Source organism: Motacilla alba, chromosome 2 (genome assembly GCF_015832195.1).
Source record: "Motacilla alba alba isolate MOTALB_02 chromosome 2, Motacilla_alba_V1.0_pri, whole genome shotgun sequence".
NCBI lineage: Eukaryota > Metazoa > Chordata > Aves > Passeriformes > Motacillidae > Motacilla > Motacilla alba.
In genome coordinates this window covers 95,990,968-96,008,851 of record NC_052017.1, presented here as the reverse complement: position 1 = coordinate 96,008,851, position 17,884 = coordinate 95,990,968, and the positions used below count along the sequence as shown (strand labels likewise).

Genomic DNA, 17,884 nt, shown 5'->3' with positions numbered 1-17,884 from the left:
AATGCAAGTTGTCTTAGAAACAGGGGAAAAAAAAACCTTTGAGGCTGGAAGAAATAAAAGCATGAGTTGGTGAACTTTTAATTTTTCTTTGTTCTGTAAGACTGTACTATCTTTATGTATTTCAAACCTGGTCACAAGCCGAATGCATACTCATCAAACATTACAGGATCAAATATCAACAAACACATCAAATATTCTAAATTTTTAAATGATGGTTTCAATTTGAAGGATTCTACTTTTGCCACTGCATCTTCAGAGCTTTGACTGGTTTACAGTTTTTATTGATGTCTTTTTGCAATGGCGTGCCTATCACCTACTATTTTAAGTTGTGAAGTAGGGGAATTTCAGAGAGATGAAACTGGATGCTGCTGACCCAATAAATATATGAAATATTTAGCTAAATACATTTTACAATCTTTTGGGCTTAATTTCCCCGCTGTAATTTACTTAGTATAACAAAGCTCTTTTATGTTGTAATTGAGCCTAAGTGTGATTAAATTGATTCAATTCCTGAAGGAGAAACAGGAGAAGAAAATTCTACAGTTCATCCAAAGATGTTTCCATGTCATGACACATTGGTCTCTTAGTATGTTTTCTTCTCTTTCCAATTTATGTGTGAGCTCAAGTACTGAGATTCTGAATGCATATGATGATTCATGAACTCATGTATTTTATGCAAGTTAAAGCATTGCCTCAGGTCAGCTATTCATGCATACTTAGCTGAATATTGTTCTGTACTTCCCATCTGAAACTACATATAGTGTTTCTGTATATGTGCCTAGAAATTTTATCACCCCGTAAAACCTGGCTGCTTTATTGCAATACAGAGCTGGTGAGTTGCTTACTGTTTTCATGGGTGCTGTGAATTGGATAGGATAGGATGGATAGGATAGGATAGGATAGGATAGGATAGGATAGGATAGGATAGGATAGGATAGGATAGGATAGGATAGGATATTTCTATTGGAAAGGATCTACAATGATCACATGGTCCAACTGCCTGATCCCTTCAGGGCTGACCAAAAGTGAAAACGCAAATTTGAAGGCATTATCCAAGATTGGATAATGGGCCTGTTAAAGATCGACCTTCTTGAGGCATTGACTCTCTCTCTAGCAAACCTTTGACCATCCTCCCAGAAAAGAAATGCTCCCCAGTGTCCAGTCTAAGCCTCCCCTGACACAGTGGAAAATCCAGCATTCCACTGAAATGGGACAGTGGAACACTCCAGTGGTCAATCTGTCTGAGACTATCTATAAATTTTGCGAAGATTAACAACATCAAGAATTTTGAATTTGTTTTGGTTTTTTTTTCTTGTAAGTCAGAATCTGTGTACTTTTTGGTTTTAGTTTCGTAAACCAATTCCCACAGGTAGCAATAATTTTCCATAGGATTCTTGGTTCATTAATTATATAATGACTTTTTTTTTTTTACTCTGATTTCAATGAGAAGTTTTTTTTTTTTTCATTTTTCCAGGCTCTTTGTTAGCCTTCAGGCTCAGAAAACTGTTTGTACTTGGAGCAAGTAATCCCTAAACTTACATTGCAAGTCTATTTTCAACATTCACCACTTCATAAGAAAGTAGGAAATTTGTGGATATTCAGACTGGGTGACAGTTAATGATTATTTCAATTAGACCTCTTTTATTTCCTGATTTTAAAGAAAATATTGTCTTCAATGTAGACTTATTTCATTGGCATTTTTTGGGGACTACTAGGGATATACAAATACTGCAGCAGCATTCAAAAACTATGCAGAAGGTGTCATTCACTTTCTAAAAGAAAATACCTCATCCTACTAAAAAATTCAAACTTCCACAGCCACTAGTCTCCCATTTATCCTTTTCTTACCAAGTCAAGACCTTTTTTACCCCTCTTCCTCTGTGAACTGCAGGGTTTAATTGTGCCCCTATATGGCACCTTGCTGTCAGCAAGAGGTGTAAAGATGAGGTGTAAAGTCCAGATTCTCCAAGGAACTCCATATTTTTTTGGCCTTCCTGGATCTTTGCTTGTGTTTGAATGAAACCACAGAATAGGGAAAGTCTTTACTATGACAACGAGAGGTTTGTGCAGCTGCTCCTACAGAGTGATGGGGGTGGGACAAAGCTGTTCCTCATGTCACAAACACTGCAGGCAACATAAAGGTTTGTGGGGTGTGTAGGTAAGTGGCGTGGGTAGGTGTGAGAGCAGAGCTGGGAAATCCTTATATAAGAGTGTGTCAAATATTTTGGTAGCTGGTGATGTAATTTAAATGCCATTTTGCCATTTGGAAAATAAACTTGCCCTGGAGTTTTGAATGTTTTTGAAATGGTAGTAATCATGAAGGTTTTCATTCAGAGTATGATGTGAAAAATTAAATTCTCCTTTTTTCTGACACAATTTTGAGATTTCCCTTATGCATAGCCATAGGGCTAGATGACCTTGAATGCAAAAAGGTATTTTAAATCTCTCCTATGGACTAAACCCCAAGTACCTTAGCACATGGATGGGCATCCTTACTGAGAAATTACTCTCATTCTTTTCTTGTTAAAAATTTCTGGAATATTTTTTATACTGTTACCATGTTCTTTTAACTATCTGTCCATTATGCTACCTGAGACTCAGATTGAAATCTGCCTTCCTACTAATATAAACCATGAGCTCAGCCAAAGTTTGTATGAAAAGCTTCGTAAAGGTGTCTCACAAGTGAGATGATACAATTTTTTACTTGTGTGGAGCCTGCTCCATCCTATGAATCCATCCTGAAGCTGCATGCATGAAACCTATGAACACTGTTTTCCCTGTCCTGTTCACCTCAGTTACATGTTTGCATGCAGCTGGGCTGCACTGTGAACATTTCTATTTAGGTCACCACAGTCTGGTTAGCTTGTTTGAATGCAACAGGGCAAAGATGTTTTCATAGCAAGATGAAAGATGCATCCAAAGATGCAAACCCTCCTGAGAATTTAGCATGTAAGCACTTTAAAAATACCCGTAGCCACCTATCTACATTTCTGAGCTCTTTTTAAAGAGCTATTTCTTAAAAGTCAGATATCATTTATTTCAACTTTACAAAGTTGCATTTGAATATAAGAGGATTTGAAGGTCGGTGACATGAGCAAATCTGTAATTTTTTTTTTTCATTTTTATTGTGCTTTGAAAAATACTGCATGATTACAGAGCTAACAAAGTAGTTGGAAAGGCAATGTCAGACTAAAATTCATATTTGTTTCTAGAAATGCAGGAAATTAAGACCCAAAGAACTTTTCTCTAAACAAAATTGATGATTTGTTTAGCGGTTTTGCTTGCTAAGAGCTGTGGGTGATATGAACTACAAATTAGGAATAGCTGCTGTAATTATATGGTGGTTGTTGCATGTCTGACTGAAGCCCAGCCCTCCCCTTAACTAACCTCAGAGAAGCATTTAATATGGAAGGGAAGTTTGCTTTGGTATTGTGTTCCTTTATACAAGCTCACTTGTGTAACTGTGCTGGTAGGTTCATGTCATTGAACTCTCTCAACAGAGAAGCAGGTTAAGTTGACTGAAGTATTACTAAAAAATAATCCTCAAACCACCTAACCAGAGGGCTTAATTTAGTATTAATCTCATATCTGCTATTTTCAGAAAACTGTTTCTTATGAAATGAAGCTACTATAGAGCTTCTATTATTATTAGCAAAAATAATAGCTGATGAAGTTATCCAGTGCTCTCAGGAGACAGGTATTATTATAATATTAATAGTAATGAGTAAAATGAGGCACAGAAAGATTACGGCCAAACTCAGCTGTATATGAATTGCCCAAGGTCATAGAATAATCAGCTGTATGCTAGGCACAGCACAAAAACAAAACAATAACAAAACAAACCCTGAATCATAGTCAGTTGCTTATTCGCAAAAGAATTATATTCTGGAAAAGGTATTTTTCACATGGTTTTCATCAGTCTTTTGAATTATATCATCATGTTGTGTCTCTTGTCAAGCAAGGCCTTTCTCTGTTGCAGTAACTCTGTTTAGTGTTCTTTATATCACTCAAGGGAATAGTTAAGGCTTTGTCTCTGATTAATAGAAAACTTCTTTATCGATGATTTACAGAGAGGCACCATGCTTGTCAGAGAATAGGAGAATTATAAAAAGTAATAATCTGAGAAGGGATCAAAAATTCTCATAACAGCTCTAAAGTTACTTTTTAATTCCCTCCTGTGCTTTTTGTGCTTTGCCTCATCAGGTACTTATTGGTAGGACAAAAATTAGATGAAGTTCACCCTATGTCTCCATTTTGTGTTTTTTCTCCACTTCTGTTCCTTTTTATGAAGATGACAATTATTTTAACATGAAAATTATTTATGATATCTCTGATTATGTTTAGCCTGAATACAAGAGATAGTGAGTATCTAAAAAAAGCCATATCTGATATACAGAAACTTTCCTGGTACTGCAAGTACATGCAGTCTTTCAATATGTATTTATAAGAGCCTATCCAGATAGAGTTTGGTTATGTTCTTCTTTTCTCTCGGCTGTGGGTTGTTGTTCTTATGCTATTGATGTCTTATATGATGCCAGACATGCAACAGTTTTTGTTTATCAGCTGTGCAAGTATCTAGTTGAGGAGATTTGTTAGGCAGTAGTAGAGACTGTATACCCTGTGTAATAGATATTATTTCACTGACCACAGTAGCTGAGTTAAACAAAGATGTGCAGCTACTACAGTCAGCAAAATGTCAGTTTGGTTCAATGGCACAGCACATCTCATTAGCTCTCAAGTTTTCAAATCCATTGAATACAGGATCAAAAATACTGGCATTGTAAGGATGGCCAGCTTACTTCTTGCCTGTTCAAAGCATCAAAACTAGATTAAGCTAGCCAGAGTCTTATCCAGTCAAGTTTTGAAAACCCCAATGATGCAGATTATGGGCGCTCATTCCAGCACTTGGCTGTTTACACTGGGAAGGATTTTTCCCTGAAGTTTGTCTCAAATTTCCCTTGCCACAACCTGTGATCTGTTGACTTTTGTCCTTTCACTGTGCATCTTTGATAACAGTCTTCTTTGCAACATATTTTTCAGAAGAGAGAGAAAAAATTTGGTTTAGATTTATTTTAGCATTTGCTTTCTCATGGTGAATAAACATTAGACATTTAATCTAGCGTCACTGATCATGTTCTGCTTCTTAGAGGTTCTTTGCCAGGCCATCTCCTGTTTGATATTCTTCTTGTGCCTGGGCCCAGACCTGAAGATTTTGTGAACATAGCTAAATGTACAGATGTAGTTTCTCAATTGCCAAACAGGGGAGAAATGTGACTTCTCTGGTTGTGTTGGCTGTGCTTTTGCTAATGTGATCCGGTGTGTCATTAGCCTCCATCACTGCATAGATACACTGATCATTCACATTATCACCAGGACAGCTAGTTCCTTTGGGCAAAGTTTTTATCTAGCAAGTCAGTCCCCAGACAGTGCTTATGTGCAGTTGCCCTGGCCCAGCTGCAGCATTGACATCTCTCACTGCTGAACTTCATGACAGTCCTGTGAGCCTTTCCCTCTGCTTTGCTGAAGTCTCTCTGAATAGAAGCCCTCCTGTCTGGCTGTTTGACTATTCCCCCTCATTTGATGTCATTCCCAAATTTTCTAAGAGTCAATTCTGTCCCACTGTCCACGCTGGTGATGATGTTAAATGTAATGAAGTATTGTTCCATCTCAAATGCAGGAATAGGTTTTTCAAAAATATTTCAGCTCTGCAGCATTCAGCAGCAAGGAATTAATGAAGATTTTCCATGCTATGGCAGAAGTATCTATTTCTCTGTTTCTTATGACTGTCTCAGGGTAAAAGCTGCTAGTCTCATAGCATATTCAGTCTGTCAGAATCCATTTCCATAAAGACTGCTGCCAGGCAAGATTCATATGGTTTCATATGACTGGCTGTTGAATGCACATCTCTACAGTCTTTGTGATTCAAAATCTGTTGACAAATCAGCAAAGGTTCTTCTCTTCATTATTCTTAATCATTTACTTGTAGAATATAGTGGTAAAAGTTGCAATTGCTGCTACCTGAGAGATTTTGTAGAATCCTTTGTAAAATGATGTAAAGTGATGTGTTCCCACATACTGTGTGGTGTTCAGTTTTCCATTCACTTTGTTTTACAAGGAAAAAAAGCAATGGAGTTACAGATTTCCATGGCAACGGGTCTAATTCTATTTCCTTTGTTTTGTGAAGCTGAAACAGGCAAAGGATTGTTTCATTAAATAGCAACTATGGATTTGAAAAGGCTTGAGTTATATGGCATGTGGTCATGTACGTACAACTTCTACTGTGCCAAGTAACTTTTGCCAGCAGAAAAAAAAAAAAAAAAAAAAACCAGCTGATTTTTGTCTGAAAATGAAATTAGGTGAAGAAAGGTTGCTAATGGCAGGGTTTATTGGGCTGATGCAAGTACATGGAAAGATAAAGCAATCTATGAACACTTCTCTGTCTCCCACCTTTCCAAACTGAATTCCTTATTTGAAGCTACTTCCACTATATTAGTAAATGCACATCAGTAAAGAAGCAAAAATTTCCCTGGCTTCTTTTATAAGCAGAAATTTGAATTGTGTTTCAGAGAATCATGTCTCTCACTACAAGTTGTTTCTGGGCCCCAAAACCTCAAATACTTCCAAATATACATGATATATTTTTATTTAGAAGTGTATGCATTGCTTTTTAATGATTGCTTATTTCAATTTTAAAAGAACAATGTCAAGAAATCTCTGGCTGTACCTATAGATGTGATCATGGTGTGATCGCTGTGTGCAAGGACACACAGTGGGAAAGAATAGCCTTTTATTTTTATATACCAGCTTCTCAGTTGATTTTAGATCTGTAAAAAACTCCTTAAAGGCCATGCAACTCCTGAAGTAAATATTTAATTATTAATTAATAGATTTTATTAAAATTAATTGTGTTTACTTGTGTATTCATATGTACAGGCATATACCTCCCTCCCCTCCCCCTAAATAAACACAGTATGTTTCAAAGCTAAAACTTAATAATTTACAATCATGTGCCTTGCAAATATAATTAGCCCCAGTATGTGTGATTCAAGGTGCATTTCAAATGTCTAAAAGTAACTAGTTAAAAGGAAGGAACCATGTTTTTTGGAAGATATCAAAGAGTCATCTGAGAGGACTTTAGTACATGGTAGTAATTTCAATGTATTCTAGGTTTGCTATTTCTTGTTTTTAATTGAAATGTCTTTGTATGACATATAAAACTAACTTCTGAAAATGTCAGAAAGTAGAGGTCAACCAGACTATGTGTGTTGCTGAACACTGGAGTCACGCACTGATAAGCTTAATGAGGAATATTCATGAAAAGTTATTGATGATTACTGTTTCAGAAAGTACGCAGAAAATTGTCTTCCTGTCATTTTATTAAAGTTCATTGGTCAGTAATTTTTGTATACTGAAACGAAGAAGATAAAAGAAATGTGATTTCCATAAATGTGTGTAATTGGAAACTACTGATTTGTTTTAGACAATAGAAGAAAAACTTTTTGAGAAATCTCAGGAGGTCCAAGTAATTTGCTTTATCAGAAATAATGGAAGCCAAATAACTGTGCAGTGAACAGTGAATATAGATTGCAGCATTTTTTAGAAATCCAGTTTTCAGCCCCAAATTTATTCAAGTCGGGTTCCCCCAACTGAGGACAGTCCTGTTCATCCCTATTTCACCTTTCTTGCCACATGCTAGAGAGAGGTTTTCAAGTCTGTTCTCCACCAAGAGACATTTTTCACACCACGGCTTCTACCACACCAGTTCTAAAGCAAACTTCTATGAGGTCAGGAAAGGCTGTCCTTACAGTACCCTCAAGTAAAACACTGAGACTTCAAGTGTCCCAAATATCTGTTTAAAATATGTCTTATCTTTTGGCAAGTAATTCCATGAAAAAAATCTCATACTTTGAAGACTTTGCCAGAGCATTTCAGGTTGAGGTCAGGCTCTAGTAGCTTTGTAAGAGAGAAGAATACACAGCAGAGCAAGGACAGTGAAAAACAGACAGGGGAATGAGGACAGAGGAAGGACTTGTATGTCAGCACTGATAGCAAGCCTCACTATTTTTAGCTCTGGCTTGACAAACCTCAAGAAAGAGCCACTTCTGGACCTCCATAACTCTCAGGCTGAATTACCCAGAAAACACTTGCTCCAAATGAAGAAGACAAGTCTTTGTCGAAGGTCTCCTTCTTTGATCTCTCTAACTGATACATTTCAGTTTGTTCTTTTCCACCTCAACTGACTTATCCTTGCACTGTTCAGAAGACAGATCTGGGACTCTCCCTCCTCAGTAAAACCTTTTCTATAATTTTGGAAATGACAATCACAGACTGGTTGAGGATGGAAGGGACCTCTTGTCCAACCTCCCTAGCTCAAGTAGTGCCATCAAAGCTGGTTGTCCAGGAGCATGTCCCAATGTCTTTTGAAAATCTGCAATGTGAGAGACTTCACAACCTTCCTGGGAAATCTGTGCAGTGCTTATTGAACCTCATAGCAAAGGTGTTTCCTGATGTACAGCGGGAATCTCCGGTGTTTCGGTATCCGCACGTTATCTCTGGTCCTGCCACTGGGCACTGCTGTAAAGAGCCTGGTTCTGTCTTCTTTTCACTCTCCTATCAGGTATTTACAAACATTGATAAGATGAACCCTTCCCTGCTCCATCCTGAACAATCCTAGCTCTCTCAGCCTGTTTTCATAGCAGAGGTGCTCCTTCCCACAGATTATCTTTATCTTCATGGCCTCCTCTGGACCTGCTCTTACAGGTCCCTGTCTTTTTTTTTTGCTGGGGCTCTTAGAGCTGGATGCAGTGCTCCATGTGGGGTCTCATGAGGCAGAACAGAGGGAGAATCACTTCCCTCGACCTGCTGGCTCAGGTGTGGCTGGCATTCTGGGCTGCAAGCATACATAGCTGGCTCCTATTTCATGGCAACAGAAAGGACAATCAATATCTGTAAATAACTTCTGTGCAAAATTGGATTATCATGCATATATATATATATATATATATATATATATATACTTGTATTTCTTGAAGAAATTAGCTCAATTGTGTTTGTTTCTACTAAGACTTGCAGTATAGCCAGGCTTGAAATAGTCTCAGCTCATTCCCTGTTGGCGTTATCTCCCATTAGTGAATGGTTTTACGTGATGAAAAATGGATAAAGTATTTCTTATGTATAGTAAAATGGCTCAAACCTTTGAAAAATGTAAGAATCTGAGCTTCTACCCTCACACTAATTATTATAGTTTCCAGGAAACTTCTTTCACAAAAGGAACAAACCCACAATTTTGTGACAGAATATGGGTGAAGACACACACCTTATTGATATTCAACAAATATAATCCCAAAGTGCTGTAAAATGTATCTAATTTTCCTCCAACATTAATCCCTCCTGTCTGGCAACATTGATCTATTATGAGCTTCTTTTAGAAGAAAAGAAAAAATTAAAGGAAAAAACCCAACACACTTCCTCCAGAAAAAATGCAAAGCATACCAGTTCTCTCTTCATAATGTGGCAAGAAATAATGTTTAAAAAAAATCAGCCCCTTTGAACCTCCCTTCAGAATACTTTTCTTCCACCGTTGCTTTATTATTAATTCATAATGTTATTCCACCATCCAAAAATAATCATCATCCTCCCTGGCACCATGAAGCAGTGTTACTATTTTGATTTTTTTTTTTTTTTGGTGCATAATTTGATCCATAATTTTTTTTTTTTTTTTTTTTTGGTCCATACTCTCCAAAAGGTAAAAGCAAGGTTGGAATTGCTACTGAAAGCCTTAATGCTAGAAATATATTATAAAGGCTGAAATTACTTTTACAGTTAGCTTTTCTACAAGTTTTTTCAGGAGACTAGTGAGGTCATATATTGGTGGGGTATTTGCCAATATTATGTATTCTGTCAGGAACAGCAAGCTGGATAAAACTGTAAAAATAAATATAAAGTATATAAAAGTATTATTTATTTGCATAGCAAATAAATAATATGCTGATACCGATAAATGATTATATTAATAGCTGACATGTTTAAATAATTAACACAGTCCAAGTAACATATATAAAAATGAATATAACTATGTTCTAAGCAAGCTAAGTGATTGTGAAAAAAAGGCTACAGAAAAATTGGAACCAAAGAGTATTACTAACACATCACCAAAAGAAAGAATTTTCTCACTGGTTTTTAATAGGACTGTATCTGCATCCAGTTTTATTAAGTGTTTTCAAAGAAGAATCAAGGCTCAGTCTAGTCATTATACTTCCAGATCTTATATTTATAACAATGTGGAAGTGGATCAATAAAGAGACAGAATTCAAAATGACAAATTGGAAAATTGTTTGGAGCATGAGAATTGATTTTAAAAGAAACATGGGTAAACCTGTGCTGATGAAGGAACAGTCTGCTTTACAGTACTGGATGAGAACTGTTTGCTGTAAAATAGATCTATGTGTCATAGTATAAAAGTTGAATCCAGGACAACAGTTGCTGCTTTTGCAGAAAAGACAAACATGATACCCTTTTTTTGTTCATGATAAGAAAATTATAAAACTCATTTTAAAAAAAATGAAAACATTTCTCCTGTTTGTTCTCTAACTCAGGTGGTATCTGAGCTGGTGCGACCGGCTAGGTTGTGTGATTCTTAAGCTCTAGTAATTTTTTACTGTGGATACCAGTGAAATGAGTCTGTGTCAGCTAATTGACACTTGTGAGGTGAATTACATTTCTTCAGCCCTCTTTCTCGTCAAGGCGTAACACACAAAGTAACCTTCTTTAGAGTTAGAAAGAAAAAAATCTAAATAATGATATTTGATTCATATTTCTAGACTACAACTCTCATTAGTCTTCTGCGACCTAGTTCTCTTGCTATTTGTTTAAAGACACTAATGAGAATTTGCAATGAGACAGAGGGTTTTATCCATAATAAACTAACCTATTTTCAGAGCATATCTGTAAAAAGCAAACTGTCCTTATTGTAGACTAAAAAAAAAATATGGAATGAACTATAAATTGCTCAGTTTGTCTCCTCAAGCCAAATGTATTTTCTGTCACCTTCAGTGTTTTGACTTTTTAATGAAAAAAATAAAACAGAGAGGATAATATGCTGAAAAAGATCAAAGCTCAGAACCCTAATACAGTTAACAGGCTCCATTTTTGGAATTGTATTCATTATTGGTATCAGAGTAACAAATCTATTGAAGTCAATGAAGATGGCCTATGGGAATGAAAAGAAAATTTACTCTTTAAGACTTTCATAAAAGAACAATAATGAAAAATATGGGAAACTTCTTACAATGGCACATTAATAGACTTCTTTCTTTTTTTTTAAATTTCTATTTTAATCAAATAGACCTGTAAGAATAATAAAGTTGTCACTGGAAAAGCAAAAACTTCATAGAGCTCCGTATTTTGGATAATATGGCTTTGGATATTAGATTTGGATACAGGAAAGAAATGTAATGTTCACTGTATGAAAGGTATTTTATCAGACAGATTCTGGGGAAAAGGGATGAAGCCTAACTACCACGTGTTTCCTGTGAGGCAACAAAAATGCTTCAGTGATATTTGGGGTTTTTATATTCCCACCACAAAATTCCCTGAGTTAATATGATTTCGATGTGTGTATTTCTACTTTCCACCTAAGTTCTAATTCTGTTCTCACTTTCTACCTCATAAACTGGGAAAAAAAGTCTAGGTTTTTTTTGTTTTTTTTATTTCCTGAAGTCTCACCAGATTAGAGAAATATTTGTAGCCAAGTCATTCTAGATGCATGTTTAATTTGGTATATTGCTTTTACTTTCCTCTGTTAAGACCAGAACACAGGTGCAACACAGCAAAACAGCCCTCAGTGAAATCAGAGAATGCTTTGGGTTGGAAGGGACTTTTAATGGCCATCTTGTTCAACACTCCTGCAATGAGAAGGAACATTTTCAACCAAACCAGGTTGCTCAGAGCCCAGTCCAATCTGACCTTGAATATGTCCAGGAATGAGGCATCCAAAACCCCTCTGGGCACCCAATGCCAGTGTTTTACCACCCTCATCATAAAAAATTCCTTCTTCATGCCCAATTCAAATTTACCCTGTTTTAATTTAAAACCCTTACTCCTTGTCCTGTTACAACAGGCCCTGGTAAAAAGTCTGCCCCATCTTTCTTATAGGCCCCCGTAAAGTACCGAGAGGTCACAATAAGGTCTCCCTGAAACTTTCTCCCTGAACATCTCCAGTCAGAACCCCAGTTCTCTCAGTTTGTTTTCACACGAGAGGCATTCCAGCCCTCTGGTCATTTTTGGGTCCCACCTCTGGATGTGCTCCAGCAAATTCCTGTCTTTATGCTAAGCACCCCAGAGGTGGACACAGTACTCCAGATGGGATCTCACCAGAGTGAAGCAGAGGAGCAGAATCATCTCAAATTCATTCCCAAATAGAAACATTTACTTCCTCTTCTGTGTGTCTTTGTCTCTGTCATGATGGGCCCTTTTTGTACACTTGATGCTAATGCATCTGAGCCTGTTTTGCCAGCTCCTGAGAAAAATGTGTTGGTGTTGGAAACAACAGCTGAATATTGGCCTGTTATGTTAGAAGAAATCTAGACTCAGAGATGTTTTAATTTTCTGCATGGTAAACAGGCCTAATGAGATAGGTGAAATAATTTTTAAATACATTTTTAACATTACATTTCTGTTAAATTAAGGACAGTAATAAATCGGTGCAGAAAGGTCTACCTGCTTTGAGAAAATAAGAAAATTTAAAGGTTATTTACTTGATTTTCAACAGGGAAAAGTTCTCTGTTTGCATTAGCTGTTTCAAAAAAAAGTGTAGAGGAGAAGCCAGTTGTTTTTTTAATGAGGCATAGTAAAAAGACAAAAGGAAAGGGTATGGAGGACAAAGTTTCTGAACTTATAAATGTGTTCTCTTTCACTGGTGTGGAACACCAAAGGTCTTGAACCTGAGTGTCTAATTTTTTAACAGTTAGACAGTTTTGTAAATCTTCCCTGATTTACAAGTTGTTTTGTTTTTCTAGTTTAACTTTATTAGCTACCAGAATTTAATTTGCAGCTGGGAATAAGGGATTCTGAAAGAGTGGATCTCTATACTTTAAATATTAGTTTAGCTTGTAACTGTTAATAAAACAAAGAGCACTCTAGTAGTATATGAACAATTGATTATATGGATGTTTTAATGTATTTTCTTCACTTTGGCTTTCAAGTTTTTTTATCTGAAACACCCACAGTGTAACATATAAGATGTTCTCCAGAGCAAATGGGTTTCAGTCAATATATTATTCAATTTTCTTTGAAAAGAGGAATATTTTTACTAACAGCAGTTTGTAGAAGTAAGCATTCTGTCATTGTCAATTACATTTGATCAATAATGTGAATTTTATATGGATAAAACAGATTAAAAGAAAAATTTTAGCTGATGGTAGTCTACTATTCAGTAAAAATAACTACATGGATAAGTTAATATTATTGTCTCTTATATGATATACAAGGTAATAAGGTCTTCAAATCCAAAGGTTTATGTTTCTATTTTTAAGTCACAAAAGAAAAACAAAATTGATATTTTATTTTAAAGGTTTTGGGGTTTTTGTTTGGGTTTTTTTGTTTGTTTGTTTGTGGTTTTTTGTTTGGTTTGGTTTTTTTCTGAGGATGATATTGTAATAAACTAGAAATGGCATTTTTTTCTCTATGGAGTCCCCAGAGAAATATGGTTCATCTGGTCCTATTGCAGTTAGCATATGGTGATAATTCTTACCCAAAAGGTGATATCAGAAGTTGTTCCTTAGTTAGAGAATCTGCAGAAACAAAGTATTGTGAATGCTTGCAGTGCAGTCTTCTGCACTAGAGCAGTTTTTATCTTATTTTATAATGAGAACAGATTTTTTTATTCTCCTAAATCTCTAATGTGTGCAAATAAAGTTCTTGTGCATCACTATTGGTCAGATCAGGCAGGAGTTAATCACCTCAGGTCAGGAATGATGATACGTTTAACCATGTATTCCATTCAATCCGTCGATTTAGCTTTGAGATAATAAGCTGCAGTCAAAGTGGTTCTAGTTACTGGAATTATTTATTTCAGAATGCATACTAAGAAAATGTTTTGCCTTTAATTTACCTTTTGAGTCATTAAATGATGAATAAATAATCAGTAAGCTAAAGTTAGATGATTTTATGTAATTTTTCTCTTTGGCAAAATTACTCTTGTTACCCTTGCTATACAAACATGGTAAGATAGTATAGAGGGTTTGTCACTGTCCTGATCTCTACAATAAAGGAAATTCTGTGCATCAATAAAATTTAAACCCCCAAGCCTCCCTAAAGTTGGAATTCTTGTGATAAGGCTTTCAGACTTCTTTTTTAATGAACTAAATGCTTCTGCAAGCTCTTTACTTCATATCAAATAGCTTCTAGTGATGATCTGCACCACTGACAAATTAAATGTAATTCTTGGCTGTTAATGAGCAGAAAATACAATAGCTGTAGACTGGGAGTTATTTTGATGACAGTTCTCAAGAAAACAACAACAGAAGTAATAACACCAGATTGATCTGAAGCAAAATATATTCCATGCATCAGTTTGTGTTAATACTCAAAATTTAAATCATTTTAGATTTTTGGGTGGATGCTGTCTCTAAATATATTTATTTTGGGGGGAGGAAAATATTTTAATTACAGAATAATATGAGTTTGTACCATTAAAAAGGGCTTTTTTTTTTTAAATTTGGCATTATGATTCTCAATGAGGAACCCCTAAGAACTAATGACTAAACCTGCAGTAAATGATCCAAACCTTGAATACCTTCTGCTCTGTAGCTGAATTATCTGCAAATGAGTTTCTAGGCACACCCTCTCAGAGTACCATCCTGGTGTCTCCCCTGAAACTAAGAGGTTTTTCATTCTAAATATTCAGACATAATTGATCCTTCAGTATTGATCTTTTCAGACATCCTCTGAGAAAATTATGCTCACAATGTTATGGTGATTTGTTAGATCCCAAAAATTATTGATCACATTTTATATTCTGTAAAGCCAGAAATACAAAATATTTGCAAGTGCATTCTCTTTTCTTCTAGACACAGAAAGCATAACAGGAATATCCAAAGAGGTTGCCAGAATGCACAATCCTTCATCTTTCTTTTTTCTCTGTAGTGTTGTCTTGTATTTCACTCACATCAATAGTTTGTTGGAGACAGAGATCTCTTTAATAAAGTTGGCATTCCTCCTGTCAGGTTCCCATGCTGTAGCTCTTGGTCACAGGGACACTTACCATGCAATTCCCAATTTCAGTCACAGAAAGTCCCTCAGACCAGGAAAATCTGCTCTTGAAGCTGGAGCCTGCTATGGGTGATGAGATGCCACCCCTTCAAAGGGGGATTAGGGGATTAATGACTCTCCATTGCTAATTCTCTGCTGGTTGTCTCAGATTCCCTCTTAGCATCTTTCTGGGTATTCAATCCAATATGCAGGCTAAATGACCAAACAGAAATGTGATTGCAGAGGGGTTTTAGAATTCAGGCATATGTTAATCCATCGTTATCACAAAGTTAAAGAAAATAACAAAACCCTGGCAGCAAGAAGAATAGCTATGGATAAATAGGGACATATTCTAATGTCCTAATATTAACCTCTGCTAATGAAACTAGAGGCCCAGATATACTTTTGCAGCTTTTTCCTGAGCATTCACAGTCCTGATGCTTGTAACACAGTTTAAATCATGGTGTAATACTTGTGGTAGTTTAGAAAATGGTATGTTCATGACAACATAGATTCAATTTACAGTTTTGAGATTATTTATCAAGTATGCTTATGAGTGACTTTCCATTTATGTTTGCTTTGGCTTTTAGCTCCAGACCAGTCTGTCTGAACCAATGACTTTATCCAAGTCGATCTCACTTCCTCGTAGTGCATATTGGCATCACATCACCCGGCAGAACAGCGTTGGAGAAATCTACAGTTTACAAGGCAAGTTGCTTATAATGCCATATCCCTTAGCTTCTTTCCATTTCACCAGAATTCATGCAAATTGCTTTTTATTTCCACTGGTTATTTTCTTTCCATTTCGTTTTATCAGTTGTCAGGAACCTCAGCAGGATTCCCAAATTTACATAAAACATGTTTCTTTTAGTCATTTTGTAAACAAATGGTGAAAATTATTTCTAGAATCACCACATAAAGCTGGATAGACAATTTGGCTCAATGTAGCTTCTCGGTAGCTAATGAATGTCAGGTTGTTTTAGTATTTTCTACCAATGAGATGGGGCAAGTATTTGGGCAACCTCAGGGTGCCTAATTAAATCTACATAAAGTGGCTATATGAGTTGCAAGATTAAAACAGAGTAATTCTAGGAAGAGCTATTCTTGGTAAATTTGCTTGGCAAATCATATATGTGAACTGTTGACTCAACTAACTTACAGACCTTCAACAAATCATCTTCTGTCTATGGTTTTCTTTCATATGTTTAGATTTGCTAAAGCCTTTAAATGCTATAATTAGCATAACTTGATGATGATGATTCACTGCTCTTAAGCTGAAATTGATTTGTATCTTTTAGAAAAATGAAATTATTGTTACATTTAAAATGTAGACCTTTTAAAAATCGCCTTTTGTAAACATATCACTTTGTATTACTTCTAAAGGCCTTAAGGATTTCATTTTAGTTCTCTCTTAATAATCTGTTTGCATAAACAATTTACATTTAGATAGGAAGTTAGAAACTGCTTACAAAAAAAGAGTACCCAATGCAAGGAGACAGTAAATACTTTCATTAAAATAAGTGAAATCCAGTATAACGATGAAGGACATTAAATGCTTTGTTTTGTGAATTATCACATAAATTAAAGTCAGCAGGTGAACTGTGCATTAAGTGGGTGAGTCATTAAAGGGTACAAGCATTTGTTTCCCATCATTCTCCATAGAACAAAGTTAATTTTTAATCATGGTTATAGTCTTACATTTAAATACCAGTAATGGAAAAGAAGAAAATAATATTTCAGAAGCTGTTTGTGAAAAAGTTATACTTGTACATCACCCTACGTGTATTCATCATATCACTGATATGTTTTCATGGACACAATAAGAATGCAAAAAAAAAGTTTATTTGTAAAGATGTTAGATTTCTTCTTCTTGTGTTCTTGATGTGTCTTTTCTTCATCAGCAAAATAGTAAATGTGTAGTAATATAGTAAATATTCACTCTCAACAATCTTTTCTTCCATATAAATCGCCTTCAAAATAAAGGAAAGCAAAACCTTATATATAAAATAATGATTTAAATATCTATACCACTAAGCTGTGCAGGATTCAACATATTGGAAGTGTGTTATTAAAAATGTAAGAATTTTTCCTTCTGGAAGTATGCAGATTTTATTCACATTTCCACTGAAACATGGGGCTAATAAATATTTCAGAACTAAAGATTTTCATTTTTCCTACATGTACTATGATGACTGAAGCCTGAGAAAATGTAGTTAATTTCAGGAGAGACTGATTCAGTCTTGCCAGTGGGCAAGGAAGTGCATCCAGAAGACTCTGGTTGCAAAACTTTTCCATGCAAGACTACTGTTCACTATCTGTAATGAAAATCTCTTTGAACCTTCTGCTGCAATTACCAATTAAAAACAATGAATTTGTTCAGAAAGTGAAGCGGGTGCAAAGTACACCTTTTCCTGCTCATACCTTGTCATACCGACAGCCTTTGCACTGCAGGGCTGTCAAAGCATCAGCCCACAGAAGCTCGTAGATGTGGGTGGAAGGTGGGTAGCAAGGAAGCAGATTGCAAGCATCACTTCAGCCCTCACCTTCACAGAGCAGCCAGCTGAGAGGAGCTGGTGCAGAGGGAAGAATCACCTTCTGCTACCACAATCTCCTCTGAGCTTCAAAAGGTGCGTCG

The 17,884-nt window shown here is 35.9% G+C and overlaps 1 protein-coding gene across 1 annotated transcript in view; it reads left to right on the top strand.

Annotated features, from left to right (window-relative positions):
• DOK6 (docking protein 6) overlaps positions 1-17,884 on the top strand; it is a 241,383-nt gene that overhangs the window by 185,243 nt on the left and 38,256 nt on the right. Inside the window, exon 7 of the mRNA XM_038130235.1 lies at positions 15,840-15,957. Coding sequence (XP_037986163.1) covers positions 15,840-15,957 — 118 coding nt within the window. The remainder of the gene's footprint in view (positions 1-15,839; positions 15,958-17,884) is intronic.